Genomic DNA, 24472 nt, shown 5'->3' with positions numbered 1-24472 from the left:
GATGCAAGCCATTTTTAAAGGCAATCAAAAAGGCGCAGAGGAACAAATGGGACGACGAGTGCAAGAAAGCGTTCTAGAACAATTATTTATCATCAATTTAAGCTTTGGATCAATTTCAACAGTCAAAATATGTGTGTACTTTTTTTTTTTTTTTTGACAAACCGTAAGATAATTTACATTAAACTACAGAGAAGGGATTTAAACACAGTACGAGTTATCAATAAACATATGAATATGAAATGGGTTGCCCAGTTGAAATACCTAGCCCACCAAGCCCACCTAGTAGCCCAGGCCACAACCCATTCCTGTCCAATGTCCAGATCCAAAAAAAAATGTATAAATTAGAAAATTGTAAGGGCATTTGGTTCGAATAAATCGTCGAGTCCCGAACGCGAGCACGCAGCCTCCTCAGTCGGCAGCACTAAGCCCTCCCTGCAGCTCGAGCCGCCGCTCCACCGCCATTCTGCAGCACTCCTCCACCCAGCGCTGCCCTCTGTAAGTCCTTCCTCGTAATTTCATCTTCTTCTTCTTGTTTAACTCTTCTGCGTCTAGTCTTCTCTGTTACAAGGAATTCTCTGAATGTATTCATCTTTCCTGTTTGATTTTTTTTTTTTTTGCAAATTAACTTTAATTATGTTTCTAACTTCTTATTATTTCTGAATTAGTGACTAAATTGTTGCAAATTTCTGAATTAATAATTCTGGCAGGTTATTAGGTCTTTTGCAATACTTTGTTCCCAATTTGTTCCAGCAAATAGCAAAAAATGCAGAAGAATAAGGGGAGACAAAGAGGAGGGGGACCATTTACGAGACGAACGGATAACAAGGAAGAAAACGCAGACACCCACTTCCAAAAAATGGACTTGAGGAACATTGCTAAAGAGATTGAGCTTTTGGGTATGTATATAATCTGTCACTATTGTTTTTCGCATTCATACATTCCCTTTTGTTGTAATAACCTAAGATTTTTCGGTGAAACGACATTTTTATAGAACCTATAAGCCCAATGTGAGTTCTTCTACAAAGCGTATTGGTGTTGTCGTACCGAATTTGTGTAGGAAGACGATAGAATTGCTTGACATGCTCCATGGATAATGCCCGTGAAATGCTCATGTTTTCGTTTGATGCATCACATTGATGGGGCCTAGCTTCTTAAGATTATTTCAGTGGTCAAGTGAATCTTTTGTATTGTTCACTCAAATTTTTGTTGCATGGTGAGACAAAAGTATCGTTTCGTGGTGTGTGGATTTTACATATATTTTTAAGTAATGGGATTGGACAACTTCATGTGTTTGATGCATTTATCTGTACCTTTTCAGTTATGTTTATGCTAATTTTAGTCTGCCCTTCCGCTTCAAATTACTGCATTCAGGTACATCTAATATGACATGGAAGGAGAGGAAGGAGTTGGAAAATAGGAAGGTGGTTTCTCTAGGCGGAAAGGTATAGACCTATCCCTATATTTAATTTCAAAAGTATTAATCTATGAACTGCTTTGTTTTGATTTATGTTTTTGTTGTAATGGGAAAAGGATTTAGTTTTAGGAAAATAAATGGTGAGAGGATTAGGAAAATAAATGGTGAGAGGAGTTCGTTAGTGCCTATTATTTCCACACTCTACAAGCTTTGTTGTCATGTATCCATAGCCTGTTTGTGCCACGTTGATTTGGAAGTCTAAGGTACCCCATAAGGTACAAAATACTTGCTTGGATAAGCTTGTGGAGAAGTTTGTACCTGTAACATTATCCAGAAGAAAGAGGCCTAGTGTTGGCTTATCACCTCCTCATAGGAAATATCACCTTTTGATTGCACCATGTGCAATTATCTGATTGATAGTATTGACGATATTTTTAGTCGCTGTGATCGCTTTGAGGCTTAGGTATATGTTGTTCTGGAAAGCAAGGTCTGTTCAGGGCAAACAGAAAAGTGGAGGACAACATATACCTTGTGGAACAGGGGAAATTTTCTGGTTTTCTATAGGCTTCGAGGCCAATGAATTTAGGGACGTTCCATTGTTTTAGATTAGTGTGGATTGGAGGGCTGATGTAGCTTAAGTCAGCTGTTAGTTTTGAGGTGTGTAGTCTGTTGTAATGACGGTTTGGTTCTGTTAATGTGTAAACGTGGTGGTTTTGATTGCATTTTCAGTGGGCTGCTCACTTGGTGCAATGTACATTTGTTTTATTTATTACTTGAGTTGAATATAGTTTTTATGTTTCCTGTAACTGGGAATGAAATTTGCTTAAGTTTCCAAATAGTGCTAGTAGTCAGCTGAAAGCACACAGCTTATAACTAAAGAGCAATAGGACATTGGTCTTCTTCAGCTGAGCACTGACTAGTTCTACATTTTTCAATATGGCTATGTATGCATTCATTTACAAGCTCCCCAAAAGTATTCATGAGTGCTTGCTTCCTTGAAACAGCCTCAAAAGAACCGGCGACTACCTCTAAGTGTGGCAAAACTGGTCATGAAGAATCAAAAGAAAAGGGAGCAAAAACTGCAAGAACAGGTGATTTTCTTCTTCCACTGCCCTTTTTAATTTGCAAATGGTAGTTTGGTCAACTTGAACTAACTCGATACTCAATCTGTATAGAACATGGTCCTTGGACGTTTTGGTGGGAATTCGAGTGGCAGTTCTAAGAGATCCACGGAGAGGAAGAGGCCCGAGAACAGGGGTTTGAAAGCAAGTGAAGGACACTTTAAAAACGGTGTACTTGATGTGAAGCATTTGCTACGTCCTACTTCATCCACATATGCTGGTCCGAGTATGCTCAGAGGGAAAACTAAGGGGAAGCGAAAGAACAACACAGGTAAGAAGATCGGTGGTATGGACTAGCATAATGACGGAAAATCGTTTTAAACAAGAGTAGAAAGATTTTGCTTGTGTTGGTTGTGCTCCTATCGGCTTTGGAACTTGAACAATACTAGTGTGATCCCATGTATCTTGGCAGCCACTAGCATTTAGCGACAACTCTTTTTTCGGTTTTGTTATTTACTTCCTTTTAGTTCGAAATCTGTACCTCTCTTTACTGGACCGGATAAAAACGTACACACTATGCAATTTTTATCTGACAGATGCAGTTTCCGTTTTCATGATTTCATCGAGCAATCAGATGCCGGATCATGGTTTCCTGGTATCGTTTGATCTTCATAGTCGTGCTCAAGAATTCGTTCTGTAGAATACCTGTGAGATGTGTATGTTTAAGTCAATTTACCCATGTAAACAAAATCTCGAGTGCTCTCTTTGCCGTATAACTTTTTAACATTTGACAGAAATTTGGAACAAATGCTAGAAAGTTAACGGTAAGCCCCCAAAATTTGATTTTCAGAGTTCAAATCCCTAAATTAGAGGGGGTAGAAAATGTTTATTTAAAAGTGCTACAGAATCTCAATTTTCTCATATCGGACCGTGAGGTTTTAGAGCTTATTTGGATGTGCTTTTAAAATGATTGAAAACGCTTTTTGAGAAAATGTTTTTTGGTTCCAAAAGTACTTAAAGTGCTTTCTACAAGAAGCACTAATTATGTGCTTCTTTCAAGAAGCATTTTAATTGTTTTTTTTCAGAATTTATTTGTATTTTTACTAAGGATTGGTTCTAAAAACATTTGCACAAAAAACGCTTTCAGTCATTTTAAAAGCACATCCAAACAAGCTTTTAAAACTATTTCCATTTTTGCATTTCATCTATTTAATCGTATGATTCTTAATTTTCTATCTACTATTATCTAAAAATAATAAGTTATTAATGACTAGACGAAACCAAGAAATAACCCCTCACGTGCGAAATTATAGAAGATCCCCCTTAAGATCAAACAATTCCATCGAATTGAGTATGAATGTATGTGTGATAACATCTACTATAACTAGGAATATAAATTAATAGTATGACATGTGAGACCCGCTTTCAGGCTGTGCAGAAGTCACACTGACACCAATCGGACCAAAATAAGTGATATTGTTTTGGAATACATAGTATTAATTGAGATGTTGAAGCTCTATGATGACTAGTTTTGGTCCATGTGGTGTTAATGTGCATTCCACAACTCATAAAATTGGACTCAAACTCAATTTAACAAAGGACTACAAAGTCAACATGACGGAAGACATAGATATAAGATCTCAAGATTTTATGATGCAATGTGAAAAGATTAACATGCCGTGACCAGTACATTCCAAACCTGAACGGTGTAAAATGAAGCGGCCCAAAAATAAATCATGCCATAAGTGCAAATATTTTTCAGAGGTGACCTGGTCTTGAAAACAATACAACACTGAGTGACACCCAGACGCAAAATACAACAGAAAGTACAAGATTTAAAAGGATAATTGTCCACCGGGCTAAATTGTCTATCCAGTCAGGTCAAGCTATCCGATTCCAAACTGAAAGTATTAGATTAAGGATAATTGACCACCGGACTAAATCCTCCACCACTCCCTCCAAGCTCCCATGATATCCACGTTTCAACTGGAGTTCTTCAAAACTTCAACCTTCAAAGAGTTCTAATAACCAAACAAGAAATCATCATACATTGTTAAACATCTGCTACGACCAAATTAAAGAAACAAGATTAACGTAAACTTACCGAAACAAGACAGAATCAACCATCAACGTCCATCTGTTGAGTTGTTGGGGGTGGTCCGAAAAACTCTACACGAAAAGAATGGGAAATGTTTGAAGAAATGCATAAATTCAACTCGGGCCAAAATTACAAATAATTTGAATTGTTACCTGACTCGAGTTCTTCGTAGAATTGTGTGTCCCGGATAAGTGTTTCATCATCATCTACCAAGACGGGAGAAGATGGTAGGGTTCGTAGCCAATCTTTCGAGCACATCAACGCCTGCACAAACTTAGGAGTGTACGAGCTCCAATGCTTATTAAGAGCACACTCTCCTGTGCCTGTGCTAAATGCAGACTCAGATGAAGCCATTGTCGATAATGGAATAGCAAACACGTCCCTTGCAATGCCCGACAAAACTCGATACCTTGTAGAGTGTACTTTCCACCAATGCAGCATGTCGAACTTGTCATTTGCTGGATCCTCGCAAGGGTCCAGCAAATATTTATCCACCTCGTTTCTTGGAAGTAAACCTTTCTTTTCTTTGAACTCCTGAAACTTATTTATCCATTCATCGTGATACTGATCATCATCGTTAGAAGCTTCAGGGCAACCAGGGGTGGAATCCGATGCACTATAAACCTTGTAAAGACGAAACAACAGCTCTTTGACCCCTTTCACCATCTCTTCAACCATGGAATCGTCATATATCTCACTAAAACAAAATGACACATAATCCAGCTTAAACCGCGGATCAAGCACAACTGAAACAATCAACAGCTTGTTGCTGTCAAGAGAACCCCAATATTTGTCATATTTTCTCTTGATACTAGCCGCCATTTTTCCCAAAACTGAATCCTGATTTCGGCTCAATGTTGTCAACTTCGATTGAATTGAACACATGGTATCGAAATACACATTCGAAGTGACACACGAAGCGCTAAACTTCAAGGTCGCATCATAAAAGATCTTCAAAAGTATAACAAAAACCCGAACATTTTCCCAATCATTGACAGTAGGTGGCCCTTTCAATTTTACCCTACTGATCCAATCCTCCAAGAAATAGCTAGCATAATCTTCATCATCTTCTTGTAGCTTCTCAAAAGCCCTTTGGAACTTTAAGGTGTCTCTCAACATCAAATAGGTTGTATTCCACCCAGTATGATTATCCGAAACCATTAGACCTTCACACTCAATTTCTTCCTGCTCAATGAATGCTGTAAATTTAGATAATCCTTTGGGAAAAATCTTTACATATCTCACAGCATTGCGAATACTATCAATTGATTCATGCATATCTCTCAAGCTCTCGTTCACAATCGAATTCACAATACGAGTATAGCACGGCATGTGTAAAAATTCACCATCTAACAAATTCCCAGCCAAATTTTTCAACTTCATTTTCATAAAGTTGATAGCCTCATCATTTGCACTCGCATTATCAACAGAAACTGTCAACACTCTTTCTATACCCCATTCAACTAAACACGCTGCAATGATTTCTCCAACTGTCTCCTCATTCACATCAGGTACAACGCGAAAGTTCAACATTTTCTTATGCAGCTCCCAGTTACTATCGATAAAATGGACCTTCAGAGCCATGTAGTTGATTTCTTTCACAGAAGTCCATGTTTGGGTGGAAAGGCAGACCCGCCTCTGCGGACTTTCAATCAACATTTCTTTCAGCTGCTTCTTCTGATGTGAATAAAGCCGGTATGCATCTCGAGCAATTGTTATTGGAGATGGCACAGTGAAATAAGGATAAAGCTCTTTAACAAAATCTTGAAACTCTTTCATGTCTAAGTTGCTAAGAGGTAACCCAGTGCCGATTGTCATCTTAGTTAACCCTCTGATATATTTTGCTAAACTAATCCGGCTTTCCAATGAATCATCAACAAAGCAACTAGTTTCAAGACCCGGGTCCTCTTTCCCTTCGTGCTCTAAACCATTCTGGTTATTTTCACACTCAGTAGCTAAATGATTCCATAAAATACTCTCCTCGGGCTTCAGAGTACCAAAACTGTATTCCGCACCACAGTAGTTACATTCATATCTAGGCTCGGTAAGGCCATCATTTTCAAGTTTAATGAAGTGATCCCATACCGTTGGTAGCGATCCAGGTTGGTCAGTTCGCGGACTTTCAGCAGAATTAGTATCTGAATTTGAGTAATCCTCTTCCATCTCAACCCTATCAATCAAACTGAGTATGAAATATAAATCAGATAATCGCGACAAACATCAACACGGCATCAAAACTATGAAACAAATCTCAGCAAATAAACACAAAGCAGCAGAAATTGCAAGAAATCGGAGACCCCTAAAATCAAATTGGGAACTGAAAAGTCTAAATACCTAATCAGCTAAAGTATACCACCCAATCACCTACAAATCTCAACACATTCACCTTTCAATCCCATACAGTAAACAAGTCATGACCTCGAAACGTTCACAAATATGAACGGAAGCTGATTTTCACACACCCCTCTTTATTTCTGGTCATCGGATTCCGATTCGATGAATTAAACGGAAACTACAACAACAGCAGTAAACATGGGTGTGCTAGAGGAGAAAAATGGTGCGTGTTTATCATTTTCCATTGCCAACTACCCGCAACCGGCCTATATGACAGAAATTTCCCAAGACAGATCTGGGGATGAAATATTCATGCCATTACTATTTTATTTTCTAGTAATTTTGACCCGATCATCTGATAAAGTAACAAATCCAAGAGTTGCAATAAGAAATGAGGGTACGCTAATTTGGAAGAGAAACTCACCGACTTTTCAAATCGTCGCGAAAGCACTTTCCGGCAGAAGCAGCAGCAGGCTAGCTGCAACAATTGAGCTGATGAGACTAGAAAGGGAGAGTGCGAGTGAGCCGCAGTCTGCAGAAATTGAAGGGTTTTGGCAAAAAGCTGAGAACCAAAAAGTGATTCTATATTTATACTAACAAGTACGTACGTACAACCCGAAACCAATCCCGAAACCGATCCCGAAACAAATCCCGAAAGCGCGGGAAAGAAGTTTTTGTTAGAAATAGGCTTTTGTTACGAACATGGGAGAAGCGGGTACAAAATATTACTCTGTTTAGTTTTGTAACTATAACATAAAAGCATTGCAAGTAAAAAAAAGGAATGGATACTAATATTATTGCTTTCACTTTTTTTTTTTTGATGTGCATTGTAATTACACACGAAGTGCTCTTGATATAGAGCTACATTCGTGACAAACCAAAAAGTGAAATGATTGCTCTTTTTGAAAACATCAGATAACAACAATTACACTACTATCGCCATTTTGAAAACATCACATAACAAGATTTACACTACTATTCTAAAGTCTTCCTCACTTAAAGCATGTGGGCATTCATTCTCACAATTTTACAACAGTTTTATTATTTTTTTATTATTATTAAATAATAAACTTTGGAATTGGTCCCCAAGTTATCATTGAATTTACGATTGGTTCTTGAACAAAAATTCATTACTTTTGGTTTCTTGAATTTAACAAGTGCACCGTTAATTGCCTACCGTTATTTGTCGTAAAAATTATGTTAGTATGTTTTCAATATGTGTTAGAAGGTCAAATCTAAATCAAGATGAAATTCCAGGAACCAAATCTAAACTATATTGTAAGTTTACATATAGCAATAATCAAATTGAGGAAAAACATTTCAGATTGACCAATAATGCACGTTTTGTTAAGTTCACAACTCTAATTAACACTAAATCCAAGCTAGAATAAAAGTTAAAGGATCAATTTTAAATTTTACACTTCAAAAATTGACATTTTACTACATATTTGTTACATTATTGGCCCTTTCACCTCATTGAAATACGAAGTTAAGAGCTACTTTTTATATATGATACTTTATTAGTTTATTCTTACTAATATAAAGGACAAAATTTGTATGTGTTGTCCATACATCATTTGTGTATCTATTTGTTATCGATATGGCAATGCACGTAACAAATAGAGGATCAATAGTGTAAAATTCGTACTTTTATGTGAATATATCGTTGTCTTAAATAAATTTAAAAAGAAAGAGAGGAATAACTTACAAGTTATCCTGCAGAAAATAAAGGGAATTTTTTAATTTTTTTAATAATTAAAAGGGGACCATTTGGTGGGTTCACTACGATAGTCTACCCTTCCGGGAGCCGGAAAAATCCACAGAGGCATTTCAAACCTCCTGGCCACCATCATATGATTCACTAGAACAAAAAACTAAACACAAAACGTGTTATGTGGAATAAGAACTTGAAATTCGCCCTCAGATTGGGCCACCCCGTGGTGGTTAGAAAATAGGGGGAATTTGGCTAATGCAAAATGAAGTAGAAGAAAAAGAAGAAAAGATGATGAATTGACCAAATTCATGAGTGCATATATCTCAGTAATAACTAATAACCTGGTCTTGAACACAATATAACAACATTGACACACACCCAGAAACAAGATACAACAGAAAGTACAAAGATTTAAGGATAATTGTTGTCCATCCATTCAGGTAAAGTTATCCAACTCCAAACAAACTCTCCACTGCCAATGCACACCAGAAATCTTTCACCACTTCCAAGCTCCCATGATCCACGATTCGATCTGAAGTTGAAAACTTCAATCCTCGGAGAGATCTAATAATCAAACACGAGATCATCTTACGTTGTTAAGCATCTGATATGATTAAACTGATAAGAGAATATTAACACACCAAAAAAAAACACCTTCGTCATCTGACAGGCCTTCATTATCTGACCCTTCGTCATTTGACAGGCCTTCGTTATCTGACATGAGATTGTCAATATCCATAGGCTGAGTTGTTCGGCGTGATGCATAATACTCTACACAAAACCATGGAAAGTGTGAAGAAATCCATAAACTCTACCCTGACCAAATGTAAAAGTAACAGGTTAATAAGAAAGAACAGCAAAGAATTTGAACTGTTACCTGACTCGATTTCTTTGTAAAATATCGCGTCCTCAATTAATACTTCATCATCATCTACCAAGATAGTAGAAGATGGTGGGCTCCGTAGCCAATTTTGCGAGCACATCAAGGCCTGCACAAAGTTAGGAGTGTACGAGCTCCAGTGCTGATGTAGAACACACCGTCTTCTGCTAAATGCAGCTTCAGATGAAGCCATTGTAGATGCTGGGATAGCAAACACATCCCTTACAATACGCGATAGCATTTGATACTTTGTAGAGTTTACTTTCCACCAATGCAGCATATCAAACTTGTCGTCTGCTGGATTCTCACAAGTGTCCGACAAATACCTATCCACCTCATTTCTTACGAGTAAACCTTTCTTTTCTTTGAACTCTAGAAATTTACTTATCCGTTCGTGATGACACTGATCATCATTAGAAGCTTCATTGCAACTAGGGGTGGAATCCGATGCACTATAAACCTTGTAAAGACGAAACAAAAGCTCTTTGACACCTTTCCCCATCTCTTCAACCATGGAATCATCATATATCTCACCAACATAATCCAACTTAAAGCGTGGATCAAGCACAACCGAAACAATCAACAGCTTGTTGTCATCAAGAGAACCCCAATATTTGTCATATTTTGTTTTGATACTGGTTGCCATTTTCCCCAAAAGTAAATCTTGACTTTGGCTCAATGTTGTCAACTTAGATCGAATTGAACACATTGTATCAAAACATATATTGGAAGTGACACCTGAAGCACTAAACTTCAACATCGCATCATAAAAAAACTTTTAAAACCTAACAATAGCCCGAACATTTTCCCAATCAACAACTGTAGGTGGACCTATCATTTTTAACCCACTCTCATCCTCCAAGAAATGGCTACCATAATCTTCATCGTCTTCTTCTAGCTTCTCAAAAGCCTTTTGAAACTTTAAGTTATCTCTCAACATCAAATAGGTAGTATTCCACCTAGTAGGAACATCCAATACCATATAACCTTTAAACTCAATTCCTTCGTGCTCAATACATGCTTTAAATTTCAATAATCCTTTGGGAGAAGACTTCACATATCTCACAGCATTGCGAATACTATCAATTGATTCATGCACATCTATCAAGCTCTCCTTCACAATCGAATTCACAATATGTGTATAGCATCACATGTGTAAACATTCACCATCTAACAAATTCCCAGTAAAATTTTTCAGCTTTATTTTTATAGAGTTCATAGCCGCATCATTCACAGTATCAATAGAAACTGTCAACACTCTTTCTATACCCCAATCAACTAAACACGACGCAATGATTTCTCCAACTGTCTCCTCATTATCATCAGGTACTTGGCAAAAGTTCAACATTTTCCTATGAAGCTTCCAATCACTATCAATAAAATGGACCTTCAGAGCCATGTAGTCGATCTGTTGCATAGAAGTCCATGTTTGGGTGGTAAGGCAGACCCTCTGCGAATTTTCAATCAACAAGCTTTTCAGTTGCTTCTTCTGATCCAAATAAAGCTGGTCTGCATCTCGAGTAAGTGTTACTGAAGATGGGACATCAAACTCAGGACGAAGTGATTTCATAAAAACTTGAGCCCCTTGTCTTTCTAAATGGCTAAAAGGCAAATTGTCGATAATTATCATCTCAGTGCATGCTCTGATATATTCTGCTTCACTTAACCACCCTTCCAAAGAATTCTCACCAGAACAACTAGGAACTTGGCTAGTTTCAAAACTCGGGTTCTCTTTCCTTTTGTGGTCTAATCTATGCGGGTTATTTTCAGTCATTTGTCAAATGATTCCATAAAATACTATCTCCGTGCTTCATAGTATCCACACACTTCTTCTCAAAAAAATAGTATCCACACTGAATTCCTCCCCGCAGTAATTGCATTCATATCTAGGCTCGCTAAGGCCATCATTTTCAAGTTTAATGAAGTGATCCCATACCGTTGGTAGTGATCCAGGTTCTTTTGCCTTAAAGCCCGCACTGAATTTAGGAACTGGTGGAAGCCGGTTAGTTCGGGGAGTTTCAACTGAATTAGGATGAGGAGTTGAATCATTTGGTAGTGATCCAGGTTGTTTTTCTTTAACGCCCGCACTGAATTTAGGAACTGGTGGAAGCTGGTTAGTTCGGGGAGTTTCAACAGAAGGATGACGAGTTGAATCATTTGGTAGTGATCCAGGTTGATTTCCTTTAACGCCTGCACTGAATTTAGGAACTGGTGGAAGCTAGTTAGCTCGGGGAGTTTCAACAGAATTAGGATGAGGAGTTGAATCCTCGTCCATCTCAACCCTAAAAATCAAATTGAGCATGGACTTATAAATCAGATTATTATAGTAACAATCAACACAGCATCAAAAGTATCAAACAAATCTCACGAATAATCTCAAAGCATCAGAAATTCCAAGCAACCGGAGACCCATTTGTCTGCCTAATGCACTTATGGAACTACCCCAATAGTTACAGAAAAAAACACTCACAGAGAGTAGTATCCAAACTGCTAAGAGTCCCTTATTTTAGCTTACAAAAGGGGCTCATTGTGCGCCCCACTCCACAATGTAGTTCCCTGTTGTTGGAATCCCTACCTATATAACGGACTTGGTGATGCTAACTTTCGGGGGTTCTTCACATATGCAGGCTTGTTAAATGACAATAGGAACTACTCGCAACCGGCCTATGTCTACACAACAACAACAAAGCCTTATTCCACTAAGTGGGGTCCGCAATGGGCCTATATCTATATGGCAGAATTTCCCAAGGCATTAATCTTGGGATCAATATACATGTCAATGATGTCATCACTATTTTCTGGTAATTTTCAACTTACATGCCACAGATAGACTTGCAATTCTAAGAAATGGAAAGCTGCAAATACCCATCACTCAGTTTACAGATTTATGGTTTATCACACACGTCCCTAACAAAAAATACAAACTAAAAATTAAAAATTAAAATTCTCCATTTGGGCATGTACAAAAATCACCAAACATGCTAGGTAACAAAAAAGAATTATGCTTTTCATTACCCATAAATAAGTTACAGTGAGTTAGGGCATTAAATCTTCCCCAAAGTTTCTAACTTTCAGTTCTATGTAAGTAGTGACGATAAAAATAATAATAATTATGGTAAAAGGAGAAATCAACATTCCAGAAATGGGGTGCATTTAGAAGATAAACTCACCGGTTTCAGCCGGCAGGCCCTGCAAGGTGCCGGAGAAAGTTTCGAGCTTTTGAGCTGGGAGAACCGAAAGGGCGGGAAGAGCGGGCTTTCAGTCTGCAGAAATTATAAGGGTAGAGCTTTTTTCCACGCACGGATGCTCTTATACACCCACACGGCCCTACACTAAGAAAGGCTTATTTATTGATTTGTTCTCTTAAATTGCTTTTCGTGCTTTAAAATCAGATTTGTTGGACTTTTGTCTTTTGTCACCACTTGTATAGTCATGCGTGATTTACCATTTCGTATTTTAAAAAAGATATCTTTTAAAATTGTGCTAAAGGTTGTCAGTCAGTGATAGATTCAAGATTCGAATCTTGGGATCTTTAGTGTTAAAGATTCAAATGTTTTTTTCATAGAAACAAAAATGGAAAAAAAAAAGTTTATTCATTGAGTCTGAGACATTTTGTTGAACATTTTTTGATGAACTTGTTGTCGTCAGCCGAACTAAATTATACATATGTCAAAAGTTATTGACATATACTGAAACAATATGATGAGTGATATTGAGATAATTTGTCGAATGACACAATCTTTGATAAGCATTTCGTCAATCACTTGGTGGGCAAAAAAAAAGACTCGTACTAAACATTCTAGAGATTAAAAAGACGAATGTTGTCACTCAGTATTATAGTCTGGTGATATTCATCTTTCATTTGGAAGCGAGAAGTCTTTGGTTCGAATCTCGTGGATAACGAATTCGATAACAAATTAGATTGCACATTGTGTGGCATAACCGAACTCCACTTTCTCTTAGTGTAAAAATATCGATGTACTCAAAAAGACGAATTTAGTTACAAGGAAGTAAAATGTGATTAAAAGATAAAGTGGTGTGATATCCACACACTCTTATTTACTTCTCACAAACTTTTTGTTCATTTCTGTCATTTGATCTTCTCTAACTCAGTCGATCTGACACCCGCAAATTAAGAGAGAGTGTATGAAGTAAAATGAGATGTGTAGATAGCACACCCCAAATAAATTCAGAGACAAAACAATAAATAAGCCTAAAAAATTAAGAGTAAATTATAGCAATGGTCCCTCAACTTTAACCAAATTAGAGTAATGATCTCTCAACTAAAAACTCATTACCATTAGTCTCTCAACTCATCAAAATATGTAGCTATGGTCATTTTTGTCAACTTCATCAGAATTTTGTCAAAATAAGTTATGTTGGAATGACCATGACTACAATTGGAGTCCCTCAACTCATCAAAACATGTAGCTATGGTTATTTTCTTCAATTTATCAAAATGAGTTATGTTGGAAAGACCATTGCTATAATTGGGTTAAAGTTAAAAGATCATTGCTCCAATTGAGTTAAAACTGATGGACCATTTCTCTAGTTAGATTAAAGATGAGGGTTCAATGGTAATGAATTTTTAGTTGAGGGACCTTTGTTCCAATTGAGTTAAAGTTAAGGGACTTGCTACAATTTACTCAAAAATTAAATAAAATACCAATCTAAGTCGAATAAATAAGTTTACTTCAGTTCCTTTGACTATTGATCATCCAAATTTCCATGGACGAAGCTCAACCTCCTACTCCTACTCCGGTAACCCCTCTCTCTCTCTCTCTCTCTCTCTCTCTCTCTCTCTCTCTCTCATCCGATCGATCGAATTTGTACGGGAATCTGACTGTAATTTGTGAATGGTTGATAGTTTCTGGAGGTGAAATGTCAGAGTTCAGGGATGACACGGCGGTTCGCGATGGGGACGGAGGCAGGATTCGCAGTCTCACTCATAAACAAGAAATTGGGTGCGGGGGACCCACTTTCTCTGCACATTGAAGCCGTCAAAGAAGGTGAGGAGCCCATCAGTTTCGGCCCCAGCTCCGCCCTCGTCGATTACGGCAGTGGCTGGCGGTTACAGACCGTTACCCAGCTGGATTCACCTGGTAACTCACTCCCTTCTCTTCAATCACTCAAATCCAAGTTCTTTACTTTTTGTGTTTTCGAGAAAATTGGAGCATTGGTTCCTGAACTATGACCGTATTGTAACTTTCGTCAATGAAGTGCACTTGACCCTTTTAACTTTAGGATAATTGGAGCGTTGGTTCCTGAACTATGACCGAATTGTAGCTTTCGTCTTTCATTTTCTGAATTGAAATCCACCAAAACCGGTATAGGAATCTGAATCTAACTCGTCTTTGAATTGAAAATCCATTAAAATCGGTATAGGTACCTGAACTTAACGAAATGCGTAGCATTAGTCGTTCATGCCAACTTTGTAAGAATTTTTGTAAATGAAGTGTACATGAGCCCCTTTCAAGAAGTAAATCGGGAACTGCACCGAGGGCAAACTTTGACAGAAATTCTCGCGAGTTGGCGTGAAGGACCAATGCTCCGCATTTTTTCAAATTTAAAAATTGGATGTTTAATTCAGCGCCAATGCTACAATACAATACCAATGCTTCTATTTACTCTTTAGTTTAGTTCATTTTTTGGGTATTTGTTGAAAATGATTAAATTGTGGGTTGTAATGATTTTTTGTCTTTGCTCAAGTACAGGGTTTGTAGGTGGAGAAGGGGTTGTAAGGCCAATGGCATTGCCAGTTCCCGATGGAATGGTAAGATCTTGTTCATCTCTGTGTATGTTAACTGTTAAGTGAATAAGAATTCTGTTTGGCTTTTATTGTATAGATGAGTTTGGACTGGACATTTGTTTACAGTGATTATGAAAGGAAAGATTCAACCTTTTTTTTTGTATGTACAAGCGATATTATACTTTAAATTCAAACTCAGGTGTACAGGGAGCCAATAGGGCTATGCCCACGTCTGCAAAAAAAAATCAAACTTTAATAATACGAATTCAGTTTGTTAATTAACAAGTCAGTGGCTTGATTGGATGACATTGTGGAACGTTGTAGGTTATAAATAGATTTTTGGAAGAAAAATGGGACTAAAACCAAGACTAGATATATACTTTAGATAGTATCCCCGGTCTGGAAGCTCAGTTTCGCAGGCTCAGTAGGAAGGAAAACATTAGAGTGTGCATAGAAGCAGCTTGGTGATAGTCTTGACTCTTGAGCTTAAGCCCAGTGGTGTCCAGTACGTTGTTGTGTAAAGAGATGGAAATAATAAATGAAAGGATTAGTCTATACTTTAGATTTCTAGGCCATGACTCAGATACAAGGGTTTTGATGGGAGGTGGAGATTGTGGATTGAAGGTTGTTTAAGTTCAGTAAACTATTCAGTTATTTTAGATGGGAGGATAATGGTGAGGCAGGGTGATCCGTCATCATCGTTTCTTTTAAGTTGTAGTCAGTGTACTAAGTAGATTGTTGGAGGGAAAACATACGTCTCATCTCATCTTCACAGATTGGCCCTGATAATTGAACTTTCGCAAGTGAATGTGCAGACAAATACCATTGCACAGATAAAATCTCAAAGAAACAACTCAGAAAGTAAACCGAAAATGTGAATCTTGCAAAATATGTTCATGTGCACTTCTAATGAACCAGTATTCATACTTCATAGGGGTGAAGTTTTTGTCTGAATTGATTAAGTAATCTACATGTAAAAATACCTTATTTGTAATGTGAGGAGTGAAAATTTGCACTTTGATTGTTACGTTTTCTTTTTCTTCTGAAGTTTTTGTTCCACGTAAAGTAATGTACGATGTTAGATGACTTTTAAAAGGGTATATCTGATGATATACAATCAAATAAGCGATTAAGTGAAGCGTTTTGCCATTTCTAAGATTGAACGTTCTTGTTACCAATTGTTGATGTTTTAGGTTGTATTGATATATGTTTATGATTTTGTGTAGCGTTCTGCCAAGTTACATGTTCCGAAGAGGGTGTTGAAACCAGCAATCAGTTTTACATACATTGGAAAAATAGTATTAGCTTGTGTTTTGATTTTTGTACTGGGTGCAATTTTCACATTGGCTCTCGAGAACCTTCCTGGAATGATTTCTTTTATCAGTTCATCTATGTAATTCTTTTTATTATCCTCTGAGCTTTGTTAATTATTAACTTATCTCAATCCTTTTGTATCAAAGAAATTAGAAATGAAAAAGAATAAGGAAAAATACCTTCCGATATTGTCTCCAACATAATGTATGATGCGGCGCAAATAATTTTCTCTACACTTACCGCATGGCAGAGCCGAAAGGTTAGCTGAATTACTGAACGTTAGTGTTTGTTTTGGTAAGTAGCAAACTGAGAAGATATCCAGGGTGTTCAAACCCCATATACCGAACTTTTAGAACCACATTCCACCCAGAACGAACCCTAAAGCTTGAACCTGACATGTGTTTGGCTGTTCCACTGCACGTGTAGGCTGAGCAGCATAACATTCGGTGGTTGCAGGCCAAACTTTCACAGTTAAGTTCATCCATCAACTGCCGAATGCTGAAACTTTCTTTATCGAAAATGTATTTTGCAGCCACAACACGATGCTTCTACTACAAGCAGTGGTGTTGCAATAGATAGCCTTTTGGACACCACAAGTGAATTCATCACCGATGAGGTAAAAGTTCTGTTTTGTTGTAACTTATTGGTGGTGTATGGTTGATTAGAACAAATATACGTATTTTTGGCAGGTATTCAAGAGTCGAGAAGAATTGGTCAATTGGATTCGTGTACAAGGACGGAGTTGTGGTGTAGGGGTGGTCATCAAGAGGTCAGATGCTGCTGGAAAAAATAGATTACGACGAGCCAGAATTAATCTTTGCTGTGAGCATAGTGGATACTATACTAAGAAGTCTAATGCTGATTCAGATGGCCAACAAGCGATGAATTTCAGTGCAGATATAGATCATCGGAAGAGAAAGCGCCCTAAGGCCACAGGTACGAAAAAGTGTGGTTGCCCATTTTTATTGAAAGGTGTAAACGTTGGTCCCGGAGACGAGTGGAAACTTGAGGTTGTATGTGGGGTGCATAACCATCCTTTCGGAGGAGGGTGTCTTGAAGGGCAGTCCTATGTAGGTACAGAAGAATATGTTGAATTTGAAGGAGCTTAGCCAGATCAAATAAAACCCCTTTCGTTACATCTTAATCGCTGCTTAATTTGTCGTGGATGAGTTATGTATCCAACTGAAGAAATATCTTAAAAATGGGAATTGCAGATGTGCTCTCTCCATGCACCCAAGTTCGAAATCCTCCTCTTTGCATGAGTTATATTCGTATTGACCGGTCAACCCATCGGACAACCTAGCGAAATTTATCGAGTTCCATGAGCTTGAACAATCCGAACATGAGCCAATATTTGGGTCGGACTTTTCATTAAATCCGACCTTAGGTGCATGGAGGGAGCACATCTGGTCTGAAAACGAAACAATGTATGGCATTGTACAAGGAAATAACATTTAGACTGCAGATTAAACACAGAGAGCATAGAGTACGATAACCATTTCCAGTATTATGGATGGACAGTTATGACGGGTGAGTAATCGCAATTATTTAACCATAACCGTTTAAGCCTTTACCTGCTGGATAATTGCATAAATGGGTATACTCATACCCATAACCGTTTATTAACGGTTAACTGTACCCATTTAACCGTTTAGCAGCATTGGTAGGGGTAGCATTGGCTTAATCTCCATAAGAAAAACGATCGATAGATGTGTGCGGTAAACGTCGAGCCTTCTAAACGAGACTGGTTGAAGCACCATGTCATGTGAAATATGTCTACGATTTCTGGTATTCTCTTTCGGTTGGGTGGGATTTGTATCGAAAACTTGCTCGAATCGAGAACAGAGAGAAGAGGTAATGTTTTCGAGCCCCTGTCCTAAGGAAGGAGAGTGGAAACTTTCATTTATAACACAGTATTTACATTGCTCGAACACGTCCAGCATCAAGAAGATAATAAGCTATTATACAATGGACTGATTTCAGTCCTTGCTATAACAAGATTACCAACAATACATAAATCGGAGTCAAAAGCACGCGGTAGAAGGAAACTTCACAATCGCCAGATGATATAGTACATGATATGATGGACCAAGTTCGTCCTTGCAGTTGCTGTACAAACTTACGCTACATAATTTTCTGAGCTCCGAAAGATCTCATCAGCGTGAGCTACTGGCACGTAAACTGCATCCTCCAATGAGCTGTGTGATCGGCCATAAAATATATAAACAACCACTCCTATTAGCAGCCATACAGCAACACGCGCCCACGTGTCCGCTCTGAAAACAAAACAATATACGAACAATTTTAAAGGAAAGCATATTTACAGACGACAGATTAGCCACAGTGCATTCAGCAGAAATCAGGGAAACTTCATTTGCATTTTACAAATTTTACTTAATTTTGATAACATTGAAAGTGCTTTCCCGGTGAACACACAATACGAATTCTCTCAATTCTGATAATATTATGCGACCACAAAGTACAAGAACCATTTCTACTATGTAGGATTTCCCTTTGATATAAAAAGTGCAAAAATAATAAAATGAAACGGACTATTTAAATGGATAGTTACCCAAGATTTATCAGTAGGTAGACGTTGATGAGAATACAGATGATAGGTAGCAATGGGACAAATGGGCATAAGAAACCTGAAAGGAAACCAATACATCATTGTTATTATATAGTCAAATAGTACTTTCCTCAATGAACACTAACCTAACCACTTAAGCCAACGTAAATAAACACGAGATGAAGATACTGTTGAGTTTCTTTATTATCGGTCTTAACATTCTAAACACGGCAAATGAAAACACGATTTAATTATTAGCTAGCTAAGCCTACAGTAACCAAATTAGATAACCAGCCTCAAGGGCTATTCTTTCGAGGAAAAGCTGACCACATCGACTAAAGCTGATATCTATATGTATGTGTGTACTAGTAATATACACTTTACAAGTTCACTATTTACAGCTTGCAGACAAGGTTGCATCCCCTGAAACCTTTTCAGTGAAATTTGTACTACCGTAAAATAGTGAGCATACCTCCTGTGTGCCCAAAGGTGTGTCGTGCATCATCTTGATCAATACATGTGAGCACAATCAGACCTAATAAAAGAAGAATACCGCCACCTCCACAAAATGTATAGCGAAGAAAGCTGAAATTGAAAACAAGAATATTTCTGTAGAATTAATGAATAGAAAATTAAACTATATTACTAAAAGAAAGTAAAACATAAAGTAATATCAACATAAATAAAAAAAAATCATAATTGAATCTAGAATTCCCCTAGAATTTGTTTTTGCAGCTAAAAATCAATCATGCAGCCAGAAAAAATGTCACTCTCAGAACTAAGTCTAGGACAGAAATTCAACCACCTGGGAATGGCCAAATCTGAAGCTGAATATGTCAGGAGAAGCACACCGACACATGTGAACATTATGGTCCAGCCAGCAATTTTACGCCTTTTATCTTCACTTATTGTGTCTAATAATTAACACAGCGAAAACATATTTCAGAATCAGCCACATAACAGAAAAGTATAGCAGAAACTATGTAGAATTTAAGGTTGTTTCTGACACAAAGATAAAGACACGTATATCCCATTGTCATGCATACTTTATACACATGCATAGATACAAGGAAATATTCTCTTGCCCGATTGAGAATGTAGACTATTTATAAGGTTGTTTCTTGCCTGAATGTTGGGCCAGATTGAGATTATGGCAACATAACTACGATAATAGGACATTTAGGTGTGTGCGTGCTCGTGTGTTTCTGTATGACCCTTCTACTGTTGCAGTAGCTATATATAATGAAGTAAGAATATGAGACTATAAGGAACTTACAGTTAATAAGAGGCAGTTGCTTTTTAATCAGAGGAAGTTCAACCATGATATCCACTTCCTCGAGTAGAGGTTTGGTACTCTCCTTTGAAGAACTAACACCAGTCTTAGGATCTTCCACATTGATCTCTTGAGAATTCCTTCCACGTCGTAACCACACTGAATCAATTGACTCCCGAAGAGACGAAGGCATAGGCACCTCATCTGGCGGAACATATCTGAGTATCAGTACAGATACTGCTACCATAGTGAATGCAACAAGTGTACCCACACTAACCTGCACAACATAGGTACTATCTAAGTCAGTCTCCACATCTACATTCACTATGAATTTGTTAGAGGATATTAATATTATCAAGGATCAATTATTGTGAAAATAAAAGAAAAAACTTCAAGGCTCGTTCACATGCAGTGGGAATCCCCCTTATAAAGAGAATGTCTGGTAAACCACAATTATAGCATTACATTAAGAATACTCGCATGTCATTTAGCATAACAAAGAGTAAATAAGTTATACACCTTATCAACAACAAAGCCAGATCTTTCCGTGAAGGTCAACTTACCATTCCTGCCAACTGTGAAACATCCATGAAGAAGGCCAAGACTGCAGAACACATCCCAGTTGCTATTGTACTCTTGACAGGAACCTGAGTTTTTTCACTAATATCTGCGAAAAATGGTGGCAGCAATCCATCTCTAGACATGGCCATCAGGATTCGTGGCTAAGAAACACAAGAAAATATCTTAATCAGTGTTACAGTACAGGTGTGGTGGGGGATTCATGGACAATAAACAAGCTGACAAGACCTGAGACCATACACGATGCATCTCGAAAAGTAGGAGATAAAAGGAATATTAAAAAGATCAAATAATACCTGAGGAAGAATAGAGCCCATCAATGTTGAGCAGAGAGCAGTCACAGCTCCAACAGTTATCACATACCTTCAAAACATAAGCAGGAAATTTAACTTGGTTGCCCAAAGGCGAAAAGGAAATCCCCACAATATTATTCACTTACGCTGCCCATTGCATCCCATGACTAGCAAATGCACTGGAAATTGGTGTATCAGGATCCATTGCATAATAAGGCACTAAACCAACAATGACCATCGAAACCAACATATACAACGCACAGCAAATAGATAGTGCAGCACCAATACCAAGTGGCAAATCTCGTTGAGGATTCTTCACCTTTTGAAAAACATAAAGGCATAATTCAGATTCTAAACAAGTTAAAACATCTCCACAAAACTTATAAGATTGATATTTCAGATGACATAACAAGAACATGTTTACCTCTTCAGCAGTGCTGGCAACTGAATCAAAACCAATGTATGCAAAGAAGACAGTCGCAGACCCAGCAAGCATACCATTCACCCCAAAGGGAAAGTACCTTTTACATGAATAAAATAGGAAGGAAACTCAAAATTTATTCTTGAAAACTATATGAGTCAATATAGGAATAGGGATGCCAAATACCCAGTAGGAAGTTCATATCCAGTCCAGCCAGACTTGAAACCCAAATAAGTACCAGCTACTACAACAAATATCATTGCACATACATTCGCTATCGTCACAATGCCTTGTGCTACTGTACTCTGCATAAATGGAGTGTTCCATTAAAGAAAAAAAAAGAGAATATTTATGGAACAGAAGAAAAAATATGTTTGCCAAGTTTAAGGATTGATCTGATACACAAAAGAAAACAAACAAGATATATGCATACCTCCTTGATTCCAACACACAAGAGCCCTGTAACAATAAATACTAGAATTGCTGCACATGGGTCAACCACTAGACCAAGTGCAGGAATATGTTGCCGGGCTATAATAGCAGGCAGACTGTCCTCTCCTCCAAAAAGTAATGCCTTCAGAAAGGAACACAAACCCATTTAAGGATAGAGGTCACATACTTCTCTTAAAATATTTTCAGAGTATGCAGGAAGATCTTTTTTTTATTCGAGCGGACATTGTCAGAGTTTTAATAATCTTTCTTGCAGAATACATAAACTAGATATTTTTAAGAACTATACCAGATTAGGTGATATGCCCCGAGCAACTGCTGAGCCACCAATTGTATATTCTAGAATCAAAGCCCAACCGACTAACCAAGCGACACTGCAAACAATGATAGTTTTAATATCACTAACTGACGTACAAAAAAAAAATTCAATGTAATCAGTTTGGTACAACTGTGCAAGCATGTATTGTTGAACAAGCATGATAAGCAACTCTCCCTTTTCTTTCCCAATTGCAAAGATCAACACTTTAAGGACAGAGAAGGAATGAGAAATTACCCTTCTCCAATGCATATATATGTATAGTGATAGGCACTCCCTGCAGAAGGGCACCGACTTGCAAGTTCAGCATAACAAAAGGCAGAAAGGGCTGCCGCAATTCCAGCTATTAGAAAGGAAATTGCTAGTGCTGGTCCAGAATGCTCTCTAGCAACTGTTCCAACAAGAATATAGACTCCTGCTCCTATCGTTGAGCCAACCCCTAACCAAAGTGTATGATAACCAACGGTTAATTATATGAGAAAGACAAAATAATTCATGATAAAAAAAACAGAAGTAGCCTGTTTCATTAGTTCAGTACTGAAATGTGCATGTGTGTTTAAGGAACACGAAGCCAAAATATTCATCATGTAGAAAATAAGAAAACATCAGGTAGAAACTACTAAGAATATTAATCGACAATATCATTATGCAAAGGGTTAGTAGTAAGTAATTCTACAATGATGGGTGCACAGCTACAAGGAGAATCTTAAAGCATACCATAAACCTGAAATTTAAAGTGAGGCACCGAACACACGAAGATAAAACATCAACAGATTATATGCCTGATTAGAAATGCTTATGAATTGGCTAAATGTGTATTCTAACAGCCAAAAGTGTTTTTTACTACATTTGATAAAAATAAAAAATAAAAAAAACTTAAAAGCTCTTCGAGGTCCTAAAAGTGCTTTATGAAGCAGTACATGTTGGGCTCGTTTGACAAGTGCTTTTAAATGACTAAAAGCGCTTTTAAATAAAATGATTTTGGAACCAAACCTTAGTTAAAAAGCAAATTAATTCTGGAAAACACTTGAACTGCTTCTACCAAGAAGCGCATAAAGCACCTAGAAACTTTTCCATGAAGCACTTGTATTTTTAATAAAAATTTCTACAAGTTAATATGAAATAATACTTCTAGCAGAGGCACTTAAGACCAGAAGTATTTCCTACAAAAGCAATCTCAAACAAGCCCTATGTAGATAAAAAGCCATAAAGTTGAGAGGAAAATATATAACTGCAAGATGAAAATTCAGACGAAATTACATGAATATAGCAGACAACCGAATATTCCATCAGCATCATCATCTCATCTAAATTACAATACAGATATCAAAATTTATGATTGAAAAAAATAAGAGGGGGAAAACAACAAGCTTTTACCAATTGCAACAAGATGGGGAACAGTCAACTCCTTGGCCAATTGATGACCCCGTGACTTCACATGAACAGAATCCACCTGTTTCCGCCGTATCAAACTATGCCGGCCGCCCCATGAACCGCCGTTTCTTCCACTTCCTCCGTCGCCCCCTCCCCCTTTTGAATCACCCAATAAACCCATCAAACAAACACCACAAAAAACCCAATTTCCTCCCAGAAAGCTCCAAACTTTGATCCTCCCACACTGATTTTTCAAATTTTCCTTGTCCAAACCAAAGATTACGAGCTGGGTTTTTCTGTTTCGATTGGTATTTCGATCCTAAAGGGTAAATTCTACAGTTTAATCTGAAAAATTGAAAGAAAAAAAAAATTGAAAATTTATGTACAATAAAATTCAACCTGCCAGCACACTCCCGGATGCATAATATCTGATACAGATTTCTGAAAGCCTTGCACCGAAAGGTGAAGCTGGCAGATTAAGGAAAGAAGGGGAGGATTTCTTCCCTTTTTACTTCTCTTTGCGTTCGTGTGTTGGTCTGTTTGTTTAGACGATATCACAAACAATCTGAAGTTGCAGTTTTATATTTCTTTTTTTGGTTTAGCGTAGGTAGGGGATTGAATCGGTCCAAATAA

At 37.6% G+C, this 24472-nt stretch overlaps 5 protein-coding genes across 10 annotated transcripts; 2 read left to right on the top strand and 3 right to left on the bottom strand.

Moving 5' to 3' along the window:
* Positions 1 to 343: 343 nt before the first annotated feature.
* Positions 344 to 3092, top strand: LOC126593439 (uncharacterized). 2 transcript variants are annotated; one of them, XM_050259520.1, is made up of 5 exons: positions 344 to 495; positions 708 to 896; positions 1372 to 1442; positions 2419 to 2505; positions 2590 to 3092. In XM_050259520.1, the coding sequence occupies exons 2-5, from the start codon at positions 764 to 766 to the stop codon at positions 2830 to 2832; spliced, it is 534 nt and encodes a 177-aa protein (XP_050115477.1). In that variant the 5' UTR covers positions 344 to 495; positions 708 to 763; the 3' UTR covers positions 2833 to 3092. The 2 variants fall into 2 exon arrangements, with proteins under 2 accessions (XP_050115477.1, XP_050115478.1); XM_050259521.1 differs by having other exon boundaries at positions 364 to 509.
* A 1097-nt stretch (positions 3093 to 4189) lies between these two features.
* LOC126593436 (zinc finger BED domain-containing protein RICESLEEPER 2-like) lies at positions 4190 to 7486 on the bottom strand. Its single transcript, XM_050259514.1, has 4 exons — positions 7332 to 7486; positions 4726 to 6755; positions 4580 to 4644; positions 4190 to 4496 (listed from the first exon to the last, which is right to left on the bottom strand). The coding sequence occupies exons 2-3, from the start codon at positions 6734 to 6736 to the stop codon at positions 4595 to 4597; spliced, it is 2061 nt and encodes a 686-aa protein (XP_050115471.1). The 5' UTR covers positions 6737 to 6755; positions 7332 to 7486; the 3' UTR covers positions 4190 to 4496; positions 4580 to 4594.
* A 1431-nt stretch (positions 7487 to 8917) lies between these two features.
* Positions 8918 to 12794, bottom strand: LOC126593435 (zinc finger BED domain-containing protein RICESLEEPER 3-like). 4 transcript variants are annotated; one of them, XM_050259513.1, is made up of 4 exons: positions 12672 to 12792; positions 9499 to 11783; positions 9276 to 9392; positions 8918 to 9185 (listed from the first exon to the last, which is right to left on the bottom strand). In XM_050259513.1, exons 2-4 carry the CDS (start codon positions 10259 to 10261, stop codon positions 9169 to 9171), a joined length of 897 nt encoding a protein of 298 aa, XP_050115470.1. In that variant the 5' UTR covers positions 10262 to 11783; positions 12672 to 12792; the 3' UTR covers positions 8918 to 9168. The 4 variants fall into 4 exon arrangements, with proteins under 4 accessions (XP_050115470.1, XP_050115468.1, XP_050115467.1 ...); XM_050259511.1 differs by having other exon boundaries at positions 8918 to 9392; positions 9499 to 11709; positions 12672 to 12794; XM_050259510.1 differs by having other exon boundaries at positions 8918 to 9392.
* A 1381-nt stretch (positions 12795 to 14175) lies between these two features.
* On the top strand, positions 14176 to 17708 carry LOC126593434 (uncharacterized). The gene is made up of 5 exons (XM_050259509.1): positions 14176 to 14262; positions 14369 to 14603; positions 15216 to 15274; positions 17097 to 17180; positions 17254 to 17708. The coding sequence occupies exons 1-5, from the start codon at positions 14230 to 14232 to the stop codon at positions 17671 to 17673; spliced, it is 831 nt and encodes a 276-aa protein (XP_050115466.1). The 5' UTR covers positions 14176 to 14229; the 3' UTR covers positions 17674 to 17708.
* Positions 17709 to 18424: 716 nt separating this feature from the next.
* Positions 18425 to 24407, bottom strand: LOC126593433 (cationic amino acid transporter 2, vacuolar-like). 2 transcript variants are annotated; one of them, XM_050259507.1, is made up of 14 exons: positions 23843 to 24407; positions 22703 to 22904; positions 22439 to 22523; positions 22133 to 22273; positions 21886 to 22004; positions 21703 to 21799; positions 21425 to 21597; positions 21282 to 21348; positions 20970 to 21128; positions 20410 to 20683; positions 19939 to 20047; positions 19606 to 19742; positions 19137 to 19212; positions 18425 to 18840 (listed from the first exon to the last, which is right to left on the bottom strand). In XM_050259507.1, the coding sequence occupies exons 1-14, from the start codon at positions 24018 to 24020 to the stop codon at positions 18684 to 18686; spliced, it is 1974 nt and encodes a 657-aa protein (XP_050115464.1). In that variant the 5' UTR covers positions 24021 to 24407; the 3' UTR covers positions 18425 to 18683. The 2 variants fall into 2 exon arrangements, with proteins under 2 accessions (XP_050115464.1, XP_050115465.1); XM_050259508.1 differs by having other exon boundaries at positions 19606 to 19718; positions 23843 to 24406.
* Between the last annotated feature and the right edge of the window lie 65 nt (positions 24408 to 24472).

This window comes from Malus sylvestris, chromosome 12 (assembly GCF_916048215.2).
Source record: "Malus sylvestris chromosome 12, drMalSylv7.2, whole genome shotgun sequence".
Taxonomy (NCBI): domain Eukaryota; kingdom Viridiplantae; phylum Streptophyta; class Magnoliopsida; order Rosales; family Rosaceae; genus Malus; species Malus sylvestris.
The sequence above is the reverse complement of the archived record's forward strand: the minus strand, read 5'-3'. Positions and strand labels throughout refer to the sequence as shown.

Bases quoted from the DNA above. Each gene is read 5' to 3' on its own strand.
- LOC126593439 (XM_050259520.1), top strand. From the start codon at position 764: ATGCAGAAGAATAAGGGGAGACAAAGAGGAGGGGGACCATTTACGAGA. The intron at 897-1,371 runs GTATGTATATAA...TACTGCATTCAG, and splicing joins TAAAGAGATTGAGCTTTTGG to GTACATCTAATATGACATGG. The intron at 2,506-2,589 runs GTGATTTTCTTC...CAATCTGTATAG, and splicing joins AGCAAAAACTGCAAGAACAG to AACATGGTCCTTGGACGTTT.
- LOC126593436 (XM_050259514.1), bottom strand. From the start codon at position 6,736: ATGGAAGAGGATTACTCAAATTCAGATACTAATTCTGCTGAAAGTCCG. The intron at 4,645-4,725 runs GTAACAATTCAA...CTTTTCGTGTAG, and splicing joins CTACGAAGAACTCGAGTCAG to AGTTTTTCGGACCACCCCCA.
- LOC126593435 (XM_050259511.1), bottom strand. From the start codon at position 10,261: ATGTTGAAGTTTAGTGCTTCAGGTGTCACTTCCAATATATGTTTTGAT. The intron at 9,393-9,498 runs GTAACAGTTCAA...GGTTTTGTGTAG, and splicing joins TTACAAAGAAATCGAGTCAG to AGTATTATGCATCACGCCGA.
- LOC126593434 (XM_050259509.1), top strand. From the start codon at position 14,230: ATGGACGAAGCTCAACCTCCTACTCCTACTCCG. The intron at 14,604-15,215 runs GTAACTCACTCC...GCTCAAGTACAG, and splicing joins TACCCAGCTGGATTCACCTG to GGTTTGTAGGTGGAGAAGGG. The intron at 15,275-17,096 runs GTAAGATCTTGT...TGTATTTTGCAG, and splicing joins TGCCAGTTCCCGATGGAATG to CCACAACACGATGCTTCTAC.
- LOC126593433 (XM_050259507.1), bottom strand. From the start codon at position 24,020: ATGGGTTTATTGGGTGATTCAAAAGGGGGAGGGGGCGACGGAGGAAGT. The intron at 22,524-22,702 runs GTAATTTCTCAT...CATTGTTTGCAG, and splicing joins TATATATGCATTGGAGAAGG to TGTCGCTTGGTTAGTCGGTT. The intron at 19,743-19,938 runs GTGGTTGAATTT...TTAATTCTACAG, and splicing joins TCAGATTTGGCCATTCCCAG to AAATATTCTTGTTTTCAATT.